Source organism: Choristoneura fumiferana, chromosome 6 (assembly GCF_025370935.1).
Source record: "Choristoneura fumiferana chromosome 6, NRCan_CFum_1, whole genome shotgun sequence".
Classification (NCBI taxonomy): domain Eukaryota; kingdom Metazoa; phylum Arthropoda; class Insecta; order Lepidoptera; family Tortricidae; genus Choristoneura; species Choristoneura fumiferana.
The window spans coordinates 11,527,995-11,551,629 of record NC_133477.1 but is presented as its reverse complement, the minus strand read 5'-3'; the positions used below and the strand labels follow the sequence as shown (position 1 = coordinate 11,551,629).

Genomic DNA, 23,635 nt, shown 5'->3' with positions numbered 1-23,635 from the left:
CCTTTACATAAAAAGAAAAGAAAAGATTCGTGTCCAATATACTTTCTGATACTTTACCTAACTGGCGGACTTTTTTCATACCCCGGAAAGTATCCATTTAACGGATGTCTTAGGAATCTAGCCTATTGTCTGAATAAGTTCAAGTCTAATACGTCCAATGGTGCCGTGATATAAGTAAGTACTTATCTTCTCGAAGTAAGGTAGAATGTTTACCTCCCATAATTAGTATCCCAGGTTTCTTGCTTTGCTTATCGCTATGTAATTCCAGAGCTATAATGCTACGGTTCTCGGCAGTGGGCGGCTTCAAACGCACAAGCCTGACTACGCCAGGATCGTCTCGTGCCATGCGTTCTGCTGCAGTCACCATATCACTGTAGTCGACATATTTCTCGTATTTTAAACCATGTCCTACGCTCCGTGACATCCGTATCTTGGCTCCCGACCCCGACCTTTAGAAAAACATTTACTTTAAAAACTATCTAGTGTTACAGCAAGAGATTCATGAAAAAATTAGAATGATGCGATCGTACAGTTTGAAATTTCTCGGAGGAAAGAATATCATAAATAATGCGCCAAAAAAGTATAAAACGGCAATCAAATAAAGTTTAAATTGCAAAAGCATTGTTATAAAAAAAAATTTTTGTTTTACAAAATGTTTTAGGCTTTAATGAATACAGATACTTTTTATTTCAGAGTAAGACCGTCTAGGTAAATGTCAAAAACAGTCCCCACACACAGCTACACACAGCACGTCAAAACAAAGTACGTTAATTTTATTTTTAAAAATATTAAGGGTAGGAATATGAAACTCCGAAGACTATTTTATTAGTAAATATTTAAGCAATCGTTTAGTAACACATAAACTCGTTTATTCTATCAACTTTGTGGAGTTAATTATGAGCAAATATGGAAAACGGACAATATTTTTCCAAATATTGCATGCTGGCGACTTTCTATGAAGTAACGTAGAAGAAAATATAACTGACAATATCTGTCCACTATGCTATATTATGTCAAACGATGATAGATTTGAATTAACATGAAAATACGAATAATTTTGATAGTATTAGACTTTATACAACTATGTTTCAGTTTACAGACAAATTTAACTTATAATAATGAACACGAATCGTGCCCAAACTCGTGTAAGTACGAGTTTATTTACATACTTGGATTGAGCTGGTACATTATGCTCAACTCATGATGTTGGTCCTTTGTTTCAGCGTCTCGTGCTAAAAGAGCGTTGTCAGAATACACCCGATGGAGAGCTAACCAACCGACCAAGCAAGAATTCATCGTTAAAGTGGACGACGACGTCCTCAACCCGACCGTTAGGGCTAGTACGCAAGTTTTTGCCATAAACATTCAACCTTTCATGAAAAAGCCTCAGATGATAATAGTCAGCGGGGCGGCGGTGTCGACTGCGAAGGTTGCCCCGACGACGTACGTACCCCTCGAGTACACTCGGTTTGTCCCCCCGACGACTTTGAAAATAACGCAATTTAATGGCGATTTATACCTCTTGGAACGAGATCCTTTAGCTGAGGAAGATCAGTCACCAAAAGGTAACACTTAAATAAATCAATAGGTAAACTAATTTAATTTGGCCTATACAAATGGAAAAAGTTTTTCACCGAATGACTTCACTTGCCATAATTTCACTTGCCATACCAACTTTGCCATAAAATATGTAGAAGCGTGCTGTTTTCAAGAGTTTTTTAAATGCCCTCTTATAGAGAAAGAAATAGGTTATGTTGGTTTAAAGATTATCAATTCTGACGAAAATACTGTTTCAGAAATAAATTACTTAATGACAAATTAAAATTATGGAAAATAGGTATTATGGCATATGAATGTCGGGCAAATGATAAACAACCGTTTTTCACATCTCATGTGAGTCAGTGGTATAAATACATATTTAGGTACTTACCTGCCAAAAACAAGATAGGCTAGATATAATTCCGGATCTTGTTCTAAGTTTATTCCACAGATGAAATTAATAGCCCGCCGCCAATATTAGCGCCGAAAAATCCGCAAAGGGACGAGAGCCCGCCGGCTAGCCCGCAGTTCATATCCCGAACTCCCGCGCATGTCGTGCGCCAGTACGCGCCCATCACCCCAGTCGCATTCTTCCCACTGACCGGAGTATCACCTCTGACGCCACCGCCATTAAAGAAGCCTGTAAGTTACATTTAAAAATAAACTTCATTTTTCCTTTATAAACTATTTATATCTAATTATATTAGTACAAAAAGCTAACACCCAAACTTGAGCAGGCCCTGAAAGAAGATGAAGAAACTATATTATTTTATTTTGCCTAAGTCTTCGCAGGCGCGTTGTCTGCCTTGCCTTCAGTTAGATATTTTGAAACTCTTGCCAAACTACACCGTGTTTTCCGTTAACTTAGAACGACGGCTCTCAGTTCATTAATATAAACTACCTGGTAATTAACTTTTTAGCCTATTTAGGCAATATAAGTTTACAGTCATTGTTAAAGGAAGAAATTGTGTATGAAAGCTTGCACACTGGTAAACAAGTTATTTATTTATTTAAGACCGCTATACGTTTGTTATACGTGCCCTTTATATTTATACAATCAGTGAGCTCTTAGAAGAACCTTCGAGTTTCGGGGGAAATCGGAAGGATTCGTGTAGTAGAAAATGACAATTGTCTTTGTTTTTTTTTATATATAAAAGGCGTCTGTCCAATGGGACAATTTTGCCAGCGTCAAGGTTGAGAGCTACAGATGATACTCGATCCGTCGTTTTTTTTAAATAAACAAAGTAGGTACGGCGCTGTGCTGTCAAGTGACCGGTAGGGTTAGTTCGGGATACCTACAACAACAACAAAAATTGTTAACTACTTATGAGACATATACTGGTTAGATACAACAAACAAAGAAAAGATATAATACGCAAGGGATTATAGCTTGATGTTAAAGTAGAAGAAATCAACAAAGTCAGTATATACAAAGGAAAGCGTGGACCTAAAACTTACTGGACGGGGAATAAAGTCAGGGAGATAGTCGTACAAGGAGACAGGGATATTCGGGCAGTTGAAGAATATGTGGTCCGGACAATTGTCTTTTTGACTTAGTAGCAATCCATGACGCGATGAGTGCACTCCTTGTGGTTTCATTGATTTATATAGAGCATTTAGACCACCACTTACTTAATTATTTAGTTTTTTTTTTCGAAAATTGATTTCTATGGGGAGTCAACTTAAACAGGGCATTTCTGTAAAAATAGACAATAACGGGAAAATGTTTATAATGTATTTTTTTTAAAAGAAGCTGTAAGTTTCAAAAAATGTGTTGGTTGTAAATATTTTAATGAGGTTCAAGACCGATATAAAGAAGCAAGAGGATTTCGAAAAGTACATGAAAAAATATTAAACGAAGCAGAACAAAAAAAATATTTGACGTACCAAAGAGAAGTAGGTAGAGACAGTATAACAGCTCTATATACTTCCAAACAAAAGTAGTGTGTTAGGCGGGTTGTTCTCTATTTAAATTAACGATGGAAGAGTTCAAAAATGCTGATTTTGATTTATTTGTATCATGACAAAAAGTCATATTGTATTTAAATTATAAAAAGATAAATAAGCGTAATATTATCACAGTAAGGTTTGTTTTGTACTGATGGTTATTCTATACTTAACTTTTTAAGGTAACTTCGAAAAGTTTTGCAAGTACTTGAGAACTTCACATACACCCTTGAATTTCTTCGCAGATGTGTGCGTGCAGGTTTCCTTACCATGTTTCCTTCAGCATAAATCTCACAGTAAATTTCAAATATAATTTCGGGTTTTGGATAAATTCCAAAAAACTCAGAGATCCTAGGATCGAGCCTGAAATCCCCTGAGGTATCTAAAACCACTAGGTTTGCACGGGATCGAATTCGAGTTTATATTTATTTGGCATACATATGTCCCGTATCAATTCACAATAAACCCTAAGGGTATTGCTATTTCGCGTTTATGTGAGCGTACCTACTACATCGCGGTCCTAGAGTCGCAGGGGACATGACTTACAAAGTACTTTCCTGGTCATGATAGTCCAATGGAACTGGAGCTAGCGATTAGCTATAATCACTAGATCACGCACTACATTGATAAATATTTATTTTGTTTATTATTTGTTTAACTAGGTACATCGAACGACTCTCATACCTCCTCCTGTCCGTTCGACACTACCCAATTTTGAAATCCCAACTCGAATAGGACCGGCACAAGAAGTTTTAGAAAAATTTAAACCAGATACTAATCTACTGGAATCTTTGTTGATCCCTTCCGACACTGAAGGTATAAAGGAGATCTCTGAACCAACAGCTGCAGATCAGTATTTTCCTGATACTGTTACGCCTACACGTGTTACCTACACCACACAGAACTGGAGTGAAGAAGATGAAGTAACATCGACATTGAAAACGACATCCACCGATCTAGAGTCTGGATATCACATAGCTTATGATGACATAGATGACACTGAAAGCACTACAGGCAACACAGAGAGTGACAAATCCTTAGAAGAAGAAGATACTCGGAAAAATGCAGACAATTCAAGGCATGAATCTGAGGAAGACTATGTTAGTACCGATAGTGAAAATTACGTTGACAATACGACAAGTTTAAGCATTGAAGACGTGAACTTCGAAGATCAAAATGACAAAACCACTCTTGAAAAGGATACCGCAGAAACGAAAACTACACATTATTATAATACTTCCGCTACTTTAGTATATGACTATGACGAAACCTCAACACCGCAATCTTTCAGAGAAAAGCGTCGACCAAGTTGTAATTTACGAAAACTTCGAGATTTGAGCTTCAAGTCACCTCGAACACTCCCTGAGGTATGTTTACATTCGTAAAACAATATTGCTTCATCAAACGTATTTAAGTTGTGCTCATTGAATTCGTAGTCTTTACAAACATACTCGTACTATGCAATATACCAATCAGATCAAACACTGCTCCTGGTCCTTTTGGTAGGTAAATTTCATTAAATATCATGGTTCTAATAGTCGAAAATGAACGTAAAAAAAAATCCAAATTTGTTCATTAATGACGGAATTCTGAGGTAACAAACATAAAAAACAACTGATTTGATAACCTCCTCCTTTTTTTGAAGTCGATTAGAAATAATTGGCACCTTTATAATTTTATACATATTTCTCGCATCAGAGAGCTAAAACAAAATGGAAAAAACACATACCTATTGTATTTTTTTTTTTCAGATTGTAGCGCAGTTAAAAAAATGGACAGACGACAGCCCTATAGCAAAATGGGTTGATATTACTGATGACACGTACACAGTTATGGAAAATCCAATTTACATGATGATAATAGATGATCCTAGTAGCGGACAGATCTTATCAGCCAAGCAAGTGGTTTTAATAGTAGCAGGTAATTTGAATACGTCATGTTTAATAACAGCGTATAAGGAATCAACTGGTACCTACTTGGCCAATCTGTTGCCTTTAACCATCCGCGGACAAAAACTTGAACGTTTATTGACAATAAATAATCAAGATTACTGACGAAGACGGTATATTACGCACAATTATTTGAATGTTAGGAAATTTAACCTAAGCAAAGCACCTAAACGTGCCTAAACGAATTGTTATAACTTACGAGAATATCATGATACGGTACTTATGATGATTTATTAATGATTTATAGATACTGTATTACTGGTTAATTTTGGTAGTAGCGTAGGAAAAGTAGGTATTAAGTATTTAATTTAATTAGTCCGCTCGACAAGGCTAGTGACCTAACAATACAAGTCGATTACTCGAGTTCAAGTAGGTCCATTATTCGATTCGCACGCGTGAAAAACAAAAATTGTCTAGTTCTATACCTATCCCATCGAAATTTCGTAAATTCCCTTCTGGTTTTTATCGCATTCACTGCCACCGACGCATTTATGCGTTTTCGGAACTTCACCCAGTGCCACTGTCATATTATTCATACATCTTGAACGTACATGTGCGTCGGTGTCACCTGTGGAAGTCAGGTGGCAGTGAATGCGTTAAAAGGTGCACAACCTTTGATTCTAAAAAATAGGCACATCTGCTACTTTTGATCTGTTGCTCGTTTCGGTTGTGCTTACATTCTAAAATAATCTTTGTATGAAAATTATCGGTCTCAGTCACGGTTATGTCAGGATCGGTCCGACTATTCGAACTTCTATGGAGATATTTTCCAATCGCGAGATGAACCGTTTAATTTTGTTTTTTTATACATTTTGTTTGTTTGAAGGTATTCAAGGTCGGGACCACCACGCGGTCGCCGCTGCACTATACGTTCTGTACCAACTGATCGAGCGCAGCGAATCTCACGCTGACCTCCTCTCTAAATACCGATTTTGGGTAGTTCCGGTATTAAACCCCGACGGATACGACTACTCCATGACGTTCCCACAAGTATGACTACGTTTAGCGCTTTTTAACACACACACACACGCACGCACGCACGCACGCACGCGCACACACACACACACTATGCAACTACAACACGCGGGAACTATGCAATTTTTGGGTGTAAAAAGTTGTAAATCATAATTAAATAATCCTGAAAAACATTTACTGGGTGCTCAATCAAACTAAGTTTACTCGCTTGTGGACGTTTTGGTTTTTACTGGAAGTCCACAAGATAATCTTTTTTATAAATAAATAAATAAACCCACTATTTATTGAAATATTCCGTATAGTAATACGGAACACACATTTACATTAGTCAAGATATAGTGTAAAATCATCATAAAACTTAAAATGATTCTCTGGTACCATCAGCCAAAGAAGTGGTCTATCAAGCTTTAAACAAGTTCCTATCAAATGAATATGTTGCTAAAGTCGAACTTTCAAGTTGACAGACACGTCTATTGGCATTATCGTTTTATGGCCTGCAAACGATTATCAACTTTATGGTGGTAGACCACATATTTGGCTGATGGTACATGTTATGCGGAGTGACTTTCGCCAATCAAAATTACGCAAGATGAAGGGCGCATTAGTTCAACGTCATTCAATTAAATAATGCAGCGTCATTAAACTAGATTACAAAATCTAAGTTATCAAATTTTAGTGCTCACTTAGTTAAGTCGTGACACAATCTTATCGCGTCTAACGTATTACCAAATTGTTTAGCGTCGTGAGTGGACAAAGAATCTTCGCCAATCTTGGGATACCTGCAGCGTGAAGGAATCCTGCTTGGCCTGTGAGTCGACGGGGCTGCGCTGCACCGTGCAGCCTTGCTACGGCGTCAACCTTGACCGTAACTTCGAGTACCAGTGGATACCACGTTAGTCTCATCACTTTCAGTTTCTTTTAGGTTCTGGATCGACGATCACGAACCCAGCGCCGGCCCTGTGGTAGAGCAAGAGGACGACCGCTCCTCTCTGGGAGCCAATTGGCAAGGGGCGTCATTAGGGTCTATATTAATTCGCATAAATTAATTGTCCTAATTGAAATTGGCTTAACGTTATTTTGCATAATTATTAATTCTCATAACATTACTTCGCATAACTGAATACGCATAATGTGGATTAGCATAACGATAAGTTGGCATAAATTTAATTAGCATAACATTGCTTTACATAAGTATAAAAGAGTATAAACATAAAATGATTAAGTATTTTAATGAAATTGAAAATTTTATTTGTCAATCAATATACATATGAAATGTTACATACATTAAGTGAAAAATTATTGCTAAGAGTAAAATGGTTATTGTTTTATTTATTCAATTCAATTAGATCTGAGAAGTAAACTACTAAGTATGTGAGAATCTCTATTATTGGGCTATTATAAAAAAAATACCTAACAGCCTTCTGAACCTAACCTAACCATAAACGTAACATTACTAGACGAACCGACCTTGCTTGACAGCGTGACCGAAAGTGAGATGGACCTGTCTGTGTAAATTTGTAAATGTCTGTGTTAGTTTTAGAGTTGCCCTCACTGCTAAATATGAGTTGTCGATAACCATAGCTATCGTCATATCTAGGTAAGGTACACAGTACAAATAAATCTTAAGGGCTGTTGCTGTAAAGTAGGTACTAGAAACTTCATAAACATTTCTAAATTAAAAAAAAAATTGCCAGCAAATGTGTGTCACTCCCACTCATGTCACTCGTCGTTAACTTTACACTAGACAGTTAGGTAGGTACTTAACTATATTCGGATGTCAAGAGTATAAATAGTAAGCTATGAATAAAAAACAAACAGGTGGTTTTTGCAGGTGGTAGGACCTTGTGCAAGGTTCGCCCGGATTGCTCCCACCATCTTGCTCGCTAATCCTGCCGTGAAGCAGCAGTGCTTGCAATGTTGTGTTTCGACATGGAGAGTAAGACAGCCGGTGAAATTACTGGCCCGTGAGGTATCCCATCTTAGGCCTCTAGGTTGGCAACGCGTCTGCAATACCCCTGGTGTTGCAGATGTTTATGGGCGGTGGTGATCTCTTACCATCAGGAGACCCACTTGCTCGTTTACCATCCAGTCGAATAAAAAAAATTAAAAAAAAACAAGATACGTACCTACTAGCTTTAATGAACACTTAAGGTATTTTTAGTTAGCGTGGCACAAAAGTCCAATTGTTATCTCAATATTAAAAATGACTCGAACGAAACGTATGAAAATTATCGATAAATTGACTTCACACGATTATACGATACAGCTCTGCAACAGACGCACAGACAGACAGAGGAGGCTTAGTATAGGGTCCCGTTGTGCACCATTTGGGTACGGAACCCTAAAAACAAAACACTGAATTTTTGTTTGTAAACAAATAGTTATTATTTTATTAACTTAACATCATTAAATTCTCAATTTTACGATGTTTTACTTATATTTTCTCAAATCTTTAAATCGGAGAAAAGCAGCTACAAAGTTTAGTATAAAAATGTATTGGAAGAATATCGATATAGGTATCGATAAAAAAGTGCTCAAGTTCACGGATACAATATATTTTTATTTAACACATTATTATTAGAAAACAAGCCATATTTATGAAACAGACTGTTTACCGCTTCATATTAGCATATTAATAAGTAAATTTGAGAATACATTCAATGACAATAAGAGCTATGAAAATGGTACTTGTACAATCATATTTACCTGTGAAATGTACTTACGTTTATTTGGGTTATTGCAGTAGGTTGTATCACAGCTCAACACAGAACACGACACCATTCTGGAATCCTACCGTTTTATGCAAAAAATCGAAAGGATTGCAGAAAAAAATACAAAACAAATACGAAGAAAATTTTGACAGGAGGCGAAAGGAGGCTCACTGATTCAAGACGGGTCACGCTGTCATTTTGATTTTATCTCTTTCCCACATATAGCTTATGCCGTAAGGATCGGTTTCTTCACTCGCACCTCTGTAAGTCTAATTCACTCGCTTGATAAAATTATGCGTATTCATTTTATAGCAGTTTCAGTTATAGTTAATAATGTTATGCATATTTCAATTATGCGTATTCATCATTATGCTAAATAAGTGTTATGCTTCTTTATAAAATTGGTTGTTATGCACAATTATTTTATGCCAAATCAGTTATGCGAATTCGTATTAGGACAATTAATGTTATGCGAAATAAGGGACACCCGCGCCATTATCTCCCGGTTTCCCGTGCAAAATAAAATTATGATGGCGTGTTTTGAGAGGCGCGGAAGTGGTGTAGGCAATCTCGCTCTACCTTGATCAAGGGTGGCAGCGGGCGCTACAATAACCAGAAAGCGCAGCGTAGCCAGGCCTCTCTTCAAGTGGACCGACGACAACGCGAAAGTTTAGTAATGATTAATTAGTAATTTAAAAGTGGACCATATTTTTAATACATTTAATTAGTTTTGTACCATATTGTAAAGGGAGCAACGTTAAATATTTTTGTAAGTACTTTATATGGTCGATATAATAATGCACTACGCCTGAAACAGAGTTATGCTGGCAAAGCTGCAAATTTCTTGAACTCCACCAGTTATAGCCGTCTATACTCTCATTTATAAGATGGTCCGATATATTTAACACAGATACGACGATAAGTAAGATATTTCATACATAAGAACTCACGTTTCGTAAAGGTGATCGTGTACTTTATTAAGAATTCTGAATGGTCACAATCACTATATTATCAGTGAGGATACATACAAAAGGGCGTAGTGGATTATAACAATCCACTTTTTTATCATTTGCACATTATACTTATCGTGCAACTATAATCTACTTAACTAGACAAGAATACCGGTTTACATCGGTTGCACCAAGGTGTTTATTATCTATTACGTAGTTGTAGCCGGGTAGTCCCGGCTCTCTAAATGTCTACTTTATCAATGACTTTGCTCTGCGAGATATTACACAGCATAATGCAGTTACGTTAAAGTTGCGTCATATACATAACATAGTACTACCTTATTATTAACTGATGATAAGAAGATGACTAGTGTGGATTTCTTATTATGCTTATCCAAGCCGGCCCTATGGTGGAGCGAGTAGAGCGGCTCTTCTGTAGGCATAAGCTCCCTTAGTGAGGTGAAGTGCAGTGAGGGCACCAAAATGTTGTAGCAAACTGCGTTAACCTTTTCGACGCGAACGACTCATATATACGCACCGCAGGTTCCACGCCAACGACCTACTCGTATATATTATATACGTCCATTACTTCAATGCAAAAGCAACCTTCGTTCAATTGTGTTAAGGTTCAATTTTAAGCATTGAAGTATAGAAGCCTGGCGTATGGATGATGTTTTTTGTATTTGACGTGGCGGCGAAGAGGTTAAAAGCAATTTTGAGACGCGCGCTGCTAGGAATTAGGGGGCATAAATTGTTAATTCATTGTGCTTTATACTATGTCGCTGAATATTTCTCCTCTTTTGACCAAGAATGAATAACTATATAATACTCTTTGATTACGATTTTAATTGATAGTTTTTTTGTGAAATTTTGCATGCCAGATACTGGCCAATATGTTACCTTATTTACGGTCGGTCCTCTAACTTATGTATCCACTTTTTCATACTTTTTCCATAGAAAAATGATACATGATACTTATGTTAGGGCACCATGTTTCAAGCGAGATAAGGTTATTTCTATTTTTACGCAGCTGAATTTTTGTAACAAGAAACTATTAACTGAACCGTCATTTCCGCAGCGGAAGAACGTCGTTCGGAGCATGCGTGCGGGGACCTGTACGCGGGACCAAGGCAACTCAGCGAGCTGGAAACTGCCGCCATCACTCACTTCTTGCATGTCCAGGGCTCACCGCTACACACATTCATCGCTTTCAAGGAGGGGGATGTTCTTGTTAGTAGAAAATATGGACTGAGTTTTTTTCCTCCGTTACGTTTCTCTCCGGGTGTCCAATATGGATTTCAGGAGCTTTTTGTCCTCCGTTATGTCTCTCTCTGACTTATATACATCACACTGCTGCACACAGACCCAGAATGAGAAGCTTTGGCTGTGTTTCCCACGCAGGTCCAATGCAAATTGAGAACTTCACACAACATTGAATTATTTTTCTTTTACATGCAGGTTTCAAAAAGTTCATGGTAAATTTCAAATGTAATTGCGGACCTAGGGCTTAAATACTTTCTTAAAAGGCCGGCAACGGACCAATGACTCTCCTTGAGTAGTTGGTACTCATGGGCAGTGATGATCATTTCCCATCAGATGACCCGCTTGCTCGTTCGCCTCCCTCTCATAATAAAAAAAAATGTCGAAACACTTAGAGACCATAAGTCAAACCGTTAAGGCCATGTATGAGTCATATCCGTATCTGAAATGCTAAATGAAAGAGATACTCGTAACCTCTATATGCGTATGACATCTTTTTACTGGCCACTCTAAATTGTGATGAAAGTAATCATCTAGCGTAGGTAAGTCCCTTCGTCACTAAGTTGGTACTTAAAATTTGGGCGATTATATTTTTATTGAGATACTAGTGGACCCGGCAGACGTTATCCTGCCCGAAAAAGCAGTATTAAATATGATAACATACCGACAGCAGCGCCACACCTACCGGGTCCAATTATGTTTTCAATCCATCCAGGAACCTATTTATTTATTTGATTCTATTGAAACTTACACACAAAATTTCATCTAAATCGGTCCAGCCGTTTAGGAGGAGTTAAGTGACAAACACACGTACAGAAGAATTATATATATTAAAATATGTTAAGGTCAACGGAAAGTACTGTTTGTTACATACCCTACAAATTCACAAATTTACCCTACAATTTTTGATTCCTTTGAGTGTCGAAATATACGACTTTTGCGGCTTAAACGGCCGTATCTTTTGTTTAAGTTAACTTAGAAATTTGATTTTCTCACAACTTCAAGGGACTGTAGATTTCTGTTTAAGGTTTTAATTTCAACTCGATATCTCCACACGCTCCCGAAATAAAGGGTCTTGTCACACCGACAGACGGAAAAACCATGAACATTGTGTATGGGAAAATGTTTTTTCTTTAATTTTATTTTTTGGTCAATATTCCAATATTTTTAATACTTATCATGCTGACGAAGACAAATCTAAAAACACAATAATCATTAGTGTTCGGATGACGGATGCAATTAACGTCAAAATCATGTTCATGTCTTTTTTAAACCAACCTACGTAATATGGATTTGACTAAAATTGATTTAAAAAAGACAAAATAATTGAAAAATAGTTTATTGTTGTAGTAAATAATAGTATTTTTCTATATTTACTTACATATTTCCAGTGCATTCTTTTTATAGTTCACTAATATCCATTTATATAGGGAAAATGACATCTTTACATCTGCAGATGTAAGAGGTGCTTATTCGTAAAGTGACACTTCACCATTTTTAGGAACATTATCACCATTACTCGAATTTCTATACATTTTTCTACAAAAATATGAATCCTATCAATCTTATCAATCTCTTATACTTTCGTCACCATATTGCATCCATCATCCGCCCTTTAATAATAATAAAAATTGGTCCAGCCGTTCTTGAGTTATTGGTGTAATTAACACAACTCCGTATTATATATATATATGGATGAAAAACAGGTAAAATTTAGACTCATAATAATATGTATGAAAAAATTTTTTTCCCAGTAAAGACTGTCGTACTTATCGAAAAATTTGACGTATATTCCCAGCCTTAATATTATCACAAACACTTTCACCTACGTATCGGTATTTCACCAGTAGATAGTTCTCCTAAATCTTATTTGCCCTAATAACTATGATGTCTCTGTCTCACAATCAAAGAAATTAGACCTAAAGGGCCCCATATACCGCCGTGGCCGCCTTGGCCGTGGCCGTGGTGGGGCCGTGTGTGGGGCCCTTAAGAGGTCACAATGGAGAAAGGAATACGAACCTGTGACACTAACGCCACTATGGTGTGATGACATTGACATGTTTACTTCGCAACGCCATTATATACTTAGTAATTTATTCAAGTTTATATTGAAAATACTCGATAATCCGAATTTTCCGCCTACAAGTTGTCGACTCGAATTGACTAATTTTTTACGCTCTTAAATTTGATGTGCATTTCGTTCGAGTCTACCGTAGACCGGTACGAAATTACTAATATAGATATATCTAACTCCGTGTTACTATTCTTAAACTAACCAAAACTAATTTTCTTTTCAGGGAGTGATGTATCCATACTCACATACGAAAAAGAAACGTGCCTTCGATCACGTTTTCGTAAGATAAAATGTTGCAGTAGTATTTTATGGCTTACGTAGAGCACCGTAGATTTAGACTGGTATATACATATATGCATGTTAAGTGGTTTACCATACTTAATCAGTAGCTTCTTTCTGCATCAATAATCGTATAGACAGAAATCACCAAAAACATTTTCATGTAAAATGTTGACAAGACTTGCGCTCGCACTGTCAAAAAGTTATCAGATCGCATGTAGAGCCAACCTTCTATACGTTATGCCAATACAATTTATGGAAAGTGTAAACAAACCGATTTCATCTAAATTCTTGTATGAACACCACTGGATCGAGTCAATAACACATTTATCTATAATTCGTGTCTTTAACTAGACGTCTAATCAGTTTTTTCACCAAAATTCACTTGATTTCAATCATTAAATATTTAATTTTCATTTGAAAAATCTTCGTTAAAATCTGACGTTATTTCTTGAATGAAACTCGTGTATAATCTGTAGTAGCATAGACTAGCGTAGATGGTGGAAAATTTGACATTATAAAAATCGATCAAAACTCGGTTCAATAAGCGATTGTTATTTATTTACCTTAAAATCAAAAAATAGCTACTACTTTATACAAACAGTCTTTGGAATTAAATTAAGTATTGTAAATAATAAAATAGACAAAAGTACTTTGATTCTAGGTTCTAGGTTTTCACATCATTAAATGTCTGTGGTCGGGTTAAAGGTGTCTTTGTTTACCCTTTCTATAAATCGGATTGACAAAAACCACAAATCTACACGCCCTAACTCTACGAGAACAGGCCTAACTTCACAAACTCTACACCTTAGTCAACATATGTGGCTTGGCCATTTCGCTACATTCACATGGGCGTAATTTAAAAAATAATAAATAAATAATATCACAAACTCAAACTCACAACATTTATTGACAAGAAAAACACACTACATCACAACAAAAACACAGTAAAAACATAAATAGGAGAAGAGAGGAAAATAAGAGACATTGTGCTGTAGTGTGATGCCAAAAGGACTCAGCTCAGCATGTGCCGTAGCCCTGTAACCAGAGCTGCAGCGCTGGTTTTCAGCTGAACCCCGGTGAGTGTGCACCCACGTAACTGAACGCGTAATTATTGCGGGAAAAGAAAAAAAACTATATATTATATTATATATATATATATATATATATATATATATATAATATATATATATATATATATATATATATATATATATATATATATATAAATCATGACAAATATAAGAATTATAAAATACCTATAAACATATATATGCGTGGAAATTTGTACAAGATGATTTAAAAATAAAATAAAAGAGTAGCAATAAATTCAATAACGACAATAATAATATGAAACAATAATAAGTAAAATAAAATTAGGGACGCCTCAAATAAGTTGGAACAACTCGGCCACCAACAGGTTGTTCTTTTTGGTAATCAAAAAGATGCTTCTTCAGCTTTAATTTAAATGTGTGTTTGCACATTGGTAGACGTAGAGGTGGCGGCAAGTTGTTCCAACACCTGGTGGCCGCATACTTAAAACTACCACGGAAGGCAGCTGACCTATGATGAAATATAATGGGACACTTGACACCAATTGACCTAGTCCCAAACTAAGCAAAGCTTGTACTATGGATACTAAGCAACGGATAAACATACTTATATAGATAAATACATACTTAAATACATATTAAACATCCAAGACCCGAGAATACATTACTTTTCTGTTATATTTATACAATAGTTCTTGTAGTAGTAGGTAGTTGATTTACCTACACGATTTGGACACAAAATTTTAAAAGCCACTAAATCTAAACGTGACACCTTCTTTTATTATTCTAATGTCTATTTGTCATTTATTAAAAAAAGTTTTGTTAAAAAGACATTTTTAATACGTACAAGCTTAGCTTATGTTTGCTGACTATCAGTCGCGTAGCGTCAGATATTTTCGTGGTCAAGCCGAAGCAAAGATGGCATAATATCTTTCATAAATCATATGTCCTGTAGTCCTATTTTGTAAATATTGGGCAAGCCGATGGGAATAAGGTTCTATGGACGCTTCGCCACTGCTGACTATACTTGTAACCGCGATCCAAACTACATTTCCGCACCAAGTTTCAAGCTGAAGCCATTAACTGTTAAAGAGTTCCGTTCCGTGGAGACAATTCCGGCTAGACTACCATAAGTTCACTACCAAATAATTGTACGGTCATCAGATTTCCTACATCCTCACTGTAACCACACTGGCTGCAGTACGAATGGGCTGGCTCGACCGGGTTAGTACCACTACCACACTCCCGCAAAAAGTATTCTTGCTACTGTGTTTCATACGGTGCGGGAGGCCCAACTCCCCTCCCCCTCCCCTTTAGCTCCCCCCCCACCACTAGGCCGGCAACGCACCCGCAGTCCTAATAATGCTGTAAGTGCCCATGGACGGCGGTGATCATTTACCATCAGGTGACCCGCTTGCTCGTTTGCCAGCTATTTGATAAAAAAAACGACATCCAAACGCCGTCAGATAAAGCAAAACCTATGCATAATAAAAAATCTGCTAATAAAATTAATCCCTTAATTATTAAGTACACATGTGTGATTATAGCTAAATCTCCTTTAGTTAGTACTTTTGTTTTGTTTGCATATTTTATGTTCCAATATGAATTAGCTGTCTCAACTATTTTCTTAAACACTTACGAACGATACTCATATTTTTATTTTCACTTCCGATAAAATAACTACCCATTTTTTTTAAAGTAAGTACCTATTTATTGTATGTGAGATAGTATTTGTACCGGAATTGTCTAAAATGCTTTAGGCATTAGTCTCTTTGCATATCTAAATAGGTACATAGCTTTTCTGCTACGCACAATTATAATATAATCGCTTTATCAGTTCATATGTACCTAGATATGATCATGTAACTACCTAAGCAATAGTGTGATCATTCATTAATCTTTACAAAAAAAAATACTTATTTGAGTCTTATCCATTACAGAAATGCTTAACCAACAACTATTCCATTAAGTTAGAACGTTGTTTAACTAATCAGTAATATAATTGATAGCTAATTGTTACCTATGTGAAAATTTTCTCGTACTACTCTCGTATTACTCGGTCGACCTTACAAGCTTTTTTCAAAATTATACCTACATCTACTTCCGAATAGACTTTACAAGTTCATGAATAATAGTGTACCTACCTGTCTAAACTTAACGTCGAATATTTGCCGCATAATATGTACGGAATCCTACACTGCGTGTGGCCAGACACGAACTTTGGCCGGTTATTATATTTTTTCTTTTTTGGTAAAGTATCAGCAAATTATAGTACATTGTGCTTTAAGGGGCGTAAAAAGGGGATTACGAACGAGAGTTTAGTAGAAGTCTTTTAATGAGTCGAGTTTGTAATCCCCTTACGGCCCGTGTTACACACAATGATTTTCATCACATTGCGAGGAAAAAAATGCAAAAAAATTAAATTATTTTGGGTCTAAAGTCTAAACCCTCCACAGCTCGGCAAAAGAAAGACGCTTAAACAACTGAATAAAATAATGGCTACCCGTTTTGTATTGTATGACTAAGTTTCATGATGCGTGGATTTTTTTTATGGTTGGGTTATAGTTAATTTTTAAAGACGTATATAAAACCGTTGGCTGACTTGAAGCCTATTTAGTCTGAAGTGACGTACCTACTTAGTACCTACTTTTAAAACTAAAGTCACCTTGGAGGAAAAAACTATACGTAAATCCATGACTCCCGCGGGAACAATTGAGACCATTGTCTTTTAGTATACAGGCATGGAATAACATCATTGACGAGCAATTTCAACTCCCGTATCGATGAATTACCTATTTTTTTACTTTTTATTTTGCAGAGGCAAAGGGCGTCTAAGGCAGCCTCCGCGGCCTACAGCATCAGCGGGCGTCCGTATGTGGCTGGTCAGACTTCGGAATTCCTGCGTAAGGATATGAGAGTGATAAATAAACCATTGCTCACAGTTGACACTTTCCTTTTCACCGATGCTAATGAGTACTGCCAATAAAAACGTCCACAAATATACGAGTTCCGCCCACACTCGCCAGCGGGGCATAGTGCCTCTTGCTTATTATACCTAGCATCGTGATAATGGTTCTTTTAGGTATATTTTTATCCATAATTGAAGTACACAATCGCCGGAAACTAATGGCTGTTTCACACAGGAAATTCATTGTATAACTTAAGATGCATGTTAATGTAACCTGTAATTCAGTATTTGCTACTTTGTAGGTAGCACAGTTGATACGCAGTTTTAAGCGTCATATTTTCCTTATAACAGCGCTGTATGCTGGTGGAATAGAAGACTGGGTCGACGGACACTTAGGAATAGACAATACTTATTCGGTTATGATATTTCGACCGACGGACGCGAATAACCCGAGGGTCACAACGGAGGTATGATCATTGTGTTGTTTTATTTTATTAGGCTCTCGACACGTTAAGAAAAGAGGAAAATCTAGGAAAATTACGTATCTATCACACAAATGCATCATCCCGTTGCAAATTCTTTAAATGCCTAAGATAGCTTACTCATAGCTATAGCTCCTGCCGAAAAGCACTTAACAAAAAATTTACTAAGATATAAAAATAGGTAAGACGTGTAAATTTGTACACTACTGGAAAACTATAGCACTGATTACTTTTCTATTTATAATAGATAGATCAGATTATGATCGCTTACTGAACTAATACTTTATTTATTTCGTTTTTTTGGATGTCACTGAGGCCCTTTTGCTGTAGCTCCCAAAATTCCCAATGCTCCTGGGGATTCAGTTACACCAATCAATTCAAACGAGCGTTCATATTCAAACGTGCTTCATCCATTTCATCTGATAAATTGTACCATTAATAATTTTTATTTCACAGCGCGTTGTGCACGAAGCATACGCGGCAATGGATACGTTGCTCCTGCAAAGTCTCGAGCCCTACAACACGCAGATACTACGGCAAGTCCGAGGCACCAGCTCTGTGAAAACTACTCCATCTTTACTTACCAATCTGGCTGCGTGTATATTGGTCATGCGTGGTAGCTGAAGCCATATAGCAAGTCGATGAAATATGGAAAAATGACAGTAGCATCGCATAGGTAAATCACGATAAGAGAAACCATAAAAGAGGGTCCTCAAAATTTGAACTAAACGTGCCTAGGTTCCAATGATGACGATTTTAGCGCAACATTTAGAAGCAAAGTGATAGGTATACCATGGTTCAGGTGGTCTTAACAGATGCCTTCGGACACACTGGTACAATTTCCATATTACTTAGTACAATTCCACATTCGTACAATTCTACTTTCAATTTAATGAGTCTTCCGAAATAAACCACTTTTTTATAGTAATTTGTCTATATGGATTAACCGAGCAGACAAGGTACATGTATGTAACCTAGGTCAGGCTTCCAAGTCATGCTAATGTTTCGCAAAGAGATTTCTTTAGTGTTTAATCGATTTGTTTTTGATGGTTAAATAGGATGATGCTATTAATGTTAGTAATACCTAAGTACTTACCTGCACGACTAGCACAAGTTGCTAGAACTTTGCTATAGCTTGACTTGCATTTTGTTTTGGTTTGTTAAGCCGAGTTTAGACTTGCAAGAAAAGCGTGAAATTTGCTTTACATTATATTACATTGCGAGGCCGTAAAGCCAACGAGTTTGTAGTGGTCAATCGAGCGCCGCAATGTAATGCAATTAGCACGATTTTTCTTGCAAGTCTAAACTCGGCTTTAAAGTCATCTCCTAATTACTTATCTGAGCAACCAAGACATAGCCCGGAGCAGAAGTGAATGAACGGTACTTAGTAGAACACAAAATTAGACACTGACTATACCGCTAAGTAGTCGCTAAGGCAATAACAAGAGTGTTGAATATTATCCGCTCCACAGCCGCTCATCGAATTCTCTGAGCTCTATTCGACTGTAATCTACCTACCTACCTACTCATAAAATGTGTGAACAGGAACACAAATGGCTGAAAGGCTTTTGTGTGAGTTCAGGCAATTTGAAATACCGTAGAAGCTCCGGTATAAATATAATGGCTACTAGATATACAGGAAGAAATTTTAATCAGTGCCCAAATGTTGGTGTGATTTAGTATCGTTAAAAGTGCATGTTCAATTATTTTTCAATTCATTTCAAGACACTAGGCTTGAATACTTAGATGCATGTTAAATTTAATAGAATGACATAAATACAATAAATGGGTTTTTTTTTCTATTAACGACACTGAATCACATATCAAAATTTCTGCACCGATAAAGGAAAATATCATGTATATTGCTTATTGATAGTGAGTTATTCCCATTGTTTTTTTGATAATCAGTGGTGTTTATTGGTTATTTTAGTAGTTTATTAATTATTACACTACACATGATTATAATATTATAAACGCTATTGTTTATCTTTTTTGAAAAGCGTAGCTTCTATGAATACATGAATGATATTGAAATGTTATTTTAATTATTATTTTTAATCCCCAATCCATTAAACGAGCAATATTTGTATTGAGTTATACATGTACCTAAGTATGTTTTGTGATCTCAGATACAGTTTTGACAATTTCAACTAAATTTAATACATGGGTTTTATAGGCTCAAGAAAAAAAATATTTAACGTTTATAACAATAGAAATAAGTCTTCAAAACCAAAATTGGAAAATCCTACCATCGTTATTAGATCCGATAAATTATTAGAAGTGTTATCAAGTTCTTATTTAAAGTACATTTGGTAGGTCTGAGAATAGGACGTAAACTATTTTTCATACTTCTTCGCGGACAAAGTCGCGGGCAACAGCAAGTACTACTCTATAAAACTATATCGAAATTTAACTGATAGAATAAAATAACAATGTATTAAATACAGCTATGTTTACTATAACGGTTAAGTTTGCTTGAGAATTATTAGTAGTTTAAAAGTAAATAGTAGCCTAAGATATTAAATATACCTAAATTTGGAAGATTCCGTATAAAATACGAAATCCCTAAAAAAAATTTTCGTAATGGCTACGGTACCCTATTTTGGGCGTACCCGACACGCTCTTGGCCGGTTTTCATATTTATTTTCCCTACCTATTCCAAAAAATATTCACAGGTTAAGCTAAGTCAGTAATTTTGTTAGTTTTTATACTTAACACTCTTACTTACACTCGTAATTTGTACTATCAGGGTACTATACAGGGTACTATCAGTTGTGCTTAGCCTCCTGGAAACGTTTCGTTTCGAAAATGAATGAAACTGACAGAAAAATTTAAACCCGTGCCACAGGATAAATATTTAATTTCAATAATACCTACAAAGATACCTATATTCAAATTCAATGGAATCAAGCAATCAGGTAAACAAATGTAGTGTGGTGACTGACATTGACACTTGACTGACGACTGGCTGACCGACTGACTGACGTTGGCTCTAGACTAGAGCACTAGAGCCTCTAGTGATGTGAAAATGCTCTTTAAGATACTTCAATCAGCAGTAAATAATTATTTAGAATTTATTCATATTTCATTATTTACAGCCTTATTCATAAAAAATCCTTAATTGAGGTTTGATCGGTCTGTTACTTAGCAGACTGATTAAGCTTGTTAGACGGTTGTCAAGAAGTATGATTCATAAACGCTTGCTAGCAGTCTGCTAGTTGTTGAGCTGCTGATAGACGGATTAGACGCGTTATGTTGGCCACCTTGACAAATCAAAGACAAAAAATGGCCTAATCGATAATTTAAAAAAAAATTGACAGCAGTGACAGCAAATTACCAGGAAAAAAATAAAAAGCGAGATGTTTGTTTTCCCGCCATTTCCGATCCGCATGTTTATGTTGTGCAAAAAGCCATAATTATGTTAATCATCCTTATTTTTTTTTTTCATATTTATTGTTAATTTATTGTTGCTAATTTAGAGGATTTTTAAATACAAATTCCTGAAAATAAATTTTCCTGTTTTTTTTTAAATCTGCGTAGCCCTGCCTTCACTATAAATATCTTCGGTACTATGGTTTTTTGCTCTAGTCAAAGTCAGCTGTTCAAACTTGTGGCGGCCATTTTGTGACTTAGCAGAGAGATAAAGGAGGGTCTACGGTCCTCTAACTTTAGCAGAGCCTTGATCGACTGATTAGCGCTAACAGACGTTTATGAATCATGTTTTTTAGCATCGGGCCTTCAAGGAGCCTTCAAGGAGGCTCTTAACTTTTTATGAATAAGGCTGTTAATGTTTTCCCTAAGTTGAAAAATCCGAAGTTATTTAAATTAAAACTATTTACAAAATAACTATTCTAAACTTAAAATACTTACGTAAAATAAAAATAGTAACAGAAAAATGGCCAGTATTAAATAGTCTAAATAAATTAAAAACCTCGCTAAAACATAAGCATTAACATTAGGTACTGCGCACAGTGAAAAAAGAATTAAAAAAATTGCAATGTGATTTTACTCTCGATTTTGAACGAACTACTTTCTGGTTTTCATTTTATCAGTGTCGGATTAGCCCACAAGCAAAATTCAGCAAGGAATCACGTCCTGGGGGGCACCATATACAACACCAAAAAAAAAATGTACTAGCACATGTACAAAAGGTAAGGCTGTTTGAAAATCCGCGCGCTTGAAATTGAGTATGTAATGATCTATTTCGTTCGTTGTAATGGTGTTATACCAATGGTGTTATATCAATGGTATTATGCCATAAATACCTGATTTTTTTAAAGATCGATACTAGGGTACTTTCTTATGGATGGGGGGGGGGGGCACAGGCTTGGATTGCTTAGGGCAGGGCTTCCCAAACTTATTTGTACTGTAACGCCCTTGGGACTTTGCCATTTTTTTATGACTCCCCTCAACCCAGCCCCCAAAAAGGCGGCAGCTGCGGTATGCCCCTGGGACAATGTCGCGATGCCTTAGGTCGCGACGCACAGTTTGGGAAGGCCTGGTTTAGGGCATCAAATAAGTAGTCTTAATCTAGCGCTGCATTTAATTTATTAACACCATGATAAAAAGATCGTTACATATTAAAAAACCGGTCAAAAGCGTGTCGGACACGCCCAAAATAGGGTTCCGTAGCCATTACGAAAAAATTAAGTAATATTTTTCTAAGGATTTCGTATTTTTCCGTTTATCTTCCAAGTTTAGGTATTTTTATACCTAAAGTTGAATATTTCGCAAAAAATCAATGAATCGAAAAATCGTCTTAGCAAACCCTTAATGGTTTTGAAAGACCTATTTAACGATACCCCACACTATAGGGTTGAATGAGAAAAAAAATCACCCCTACTTTTTATTTACATTATTTAAAAAAAAAGTACCATTTTGTCGGCATAGTTTACATATATATCCGTGCAAAATTACAGCTTTCTAGCATTGATAGTCCCTGAGCAAAGCCGCGGACGGACGAACAGACAGACAGACAGACATGGCGAAACTATAAGGATTCCGTTTTTGCCATTTTGGCTCCGGAACCCTAACAATACGAATTATGAAATTGATATTACGGATTTAAAAAACGCTCCACCCTAAGGGTGCAATTCACATAGTATTCAGTTTCAGAGGTATCCCAACCTACCTTTTTATGTAACTAAAATATCCTTCAGTTAAGTAATCAAAGACTTTTAAAACTTGTACTAAATCTGCCGTTAACTCTCCATACTGTCCTAATTTCCGTGTCATTGTCCCTCCCTTTTTCTGCACTGATTAGATTAAGTAGTTCCTGTGTAAACAGACCTGTGTCATCAAGGACTGTCACAGTGTCGGTATCACAAAGACATGGGTGTCCGTTATTCACTTTACAAACAAAGCAAAGGCACCTTGTTCAGCGATGGGCTCGCGCGACCAGAGCGTCAACAATCAACACGTGGGTGATTAGGGTGAACGGCATGCAGTAGATTACAAGAAGCGATCCTTCGGCTGCCGCTCGATATATTTATATAAAACCGAGAAAGAA

General features: G+C 36.4%; 2 protein-coding genes across 5 annotated transcripts in view; one reads left to right on the top strand and one right to left on the bottom strand.

Moving 5' to 3' along the window:
• The window catches only part of LOC141429067 (carboxypeptidase B-like), an 8,290-nt gene extending 6,276 nt beyond the window's left edge, over positions 1 to 2,014 (bottom strand). Inside the window, exons 1-2 of one of the 2 annotated variants that reach the window (XM_074089241.1) lie at positions 1,931 to 2,014; positions 214 to 449 (exon numbers count right to left, since the gene is read on the bottom strand). In XM_074089241.1, coding sequence (XP_073945342.1) covers positions 214 to 424 — 211 coding nt within the window. In that variant the 5' untranslated portion in view covers positions 425 to 449; positions 1,931 to 2,014. Of the gene's footprint in view, positions 1 to 213; positions 450 to 530; positions 744 to 1,930 lie in introns of those variants that run through there. The other variant, XM_074089240.1, reaches the window with a different exon arrangement.
• On the top strand, positions 844 to 20,165 carry LOC141429066 (uncharacterized; the record flags this gene model as incomplete). 3 transcript variants are annotated; one of them, XM_074089239.1, is given in 12 exon segments in its annotated part: positions 844 to 1,145; positions 1,224 to 1,340; positions 1,991 to 2,181; positions 4,149 to 4,853; positions 5,238 to 5,406; positions 6,262 to 6,425; positions 7,149 to 7,302; positions 11,150 to 11,301; positions 13,629 to 13,685; positions 17,555 to 17,639; positions 17,996 to 18,111; positions 18,583 to 20,165. In XM_074089239.1, coding segments are annotated over 12 exon segments (2,184 nt in total). In that variant the 3' UTR covers positions 18,751 to 20,165.
• Positions 20,166 to 23,635: the final 3,470 nt, after the last annotated feature.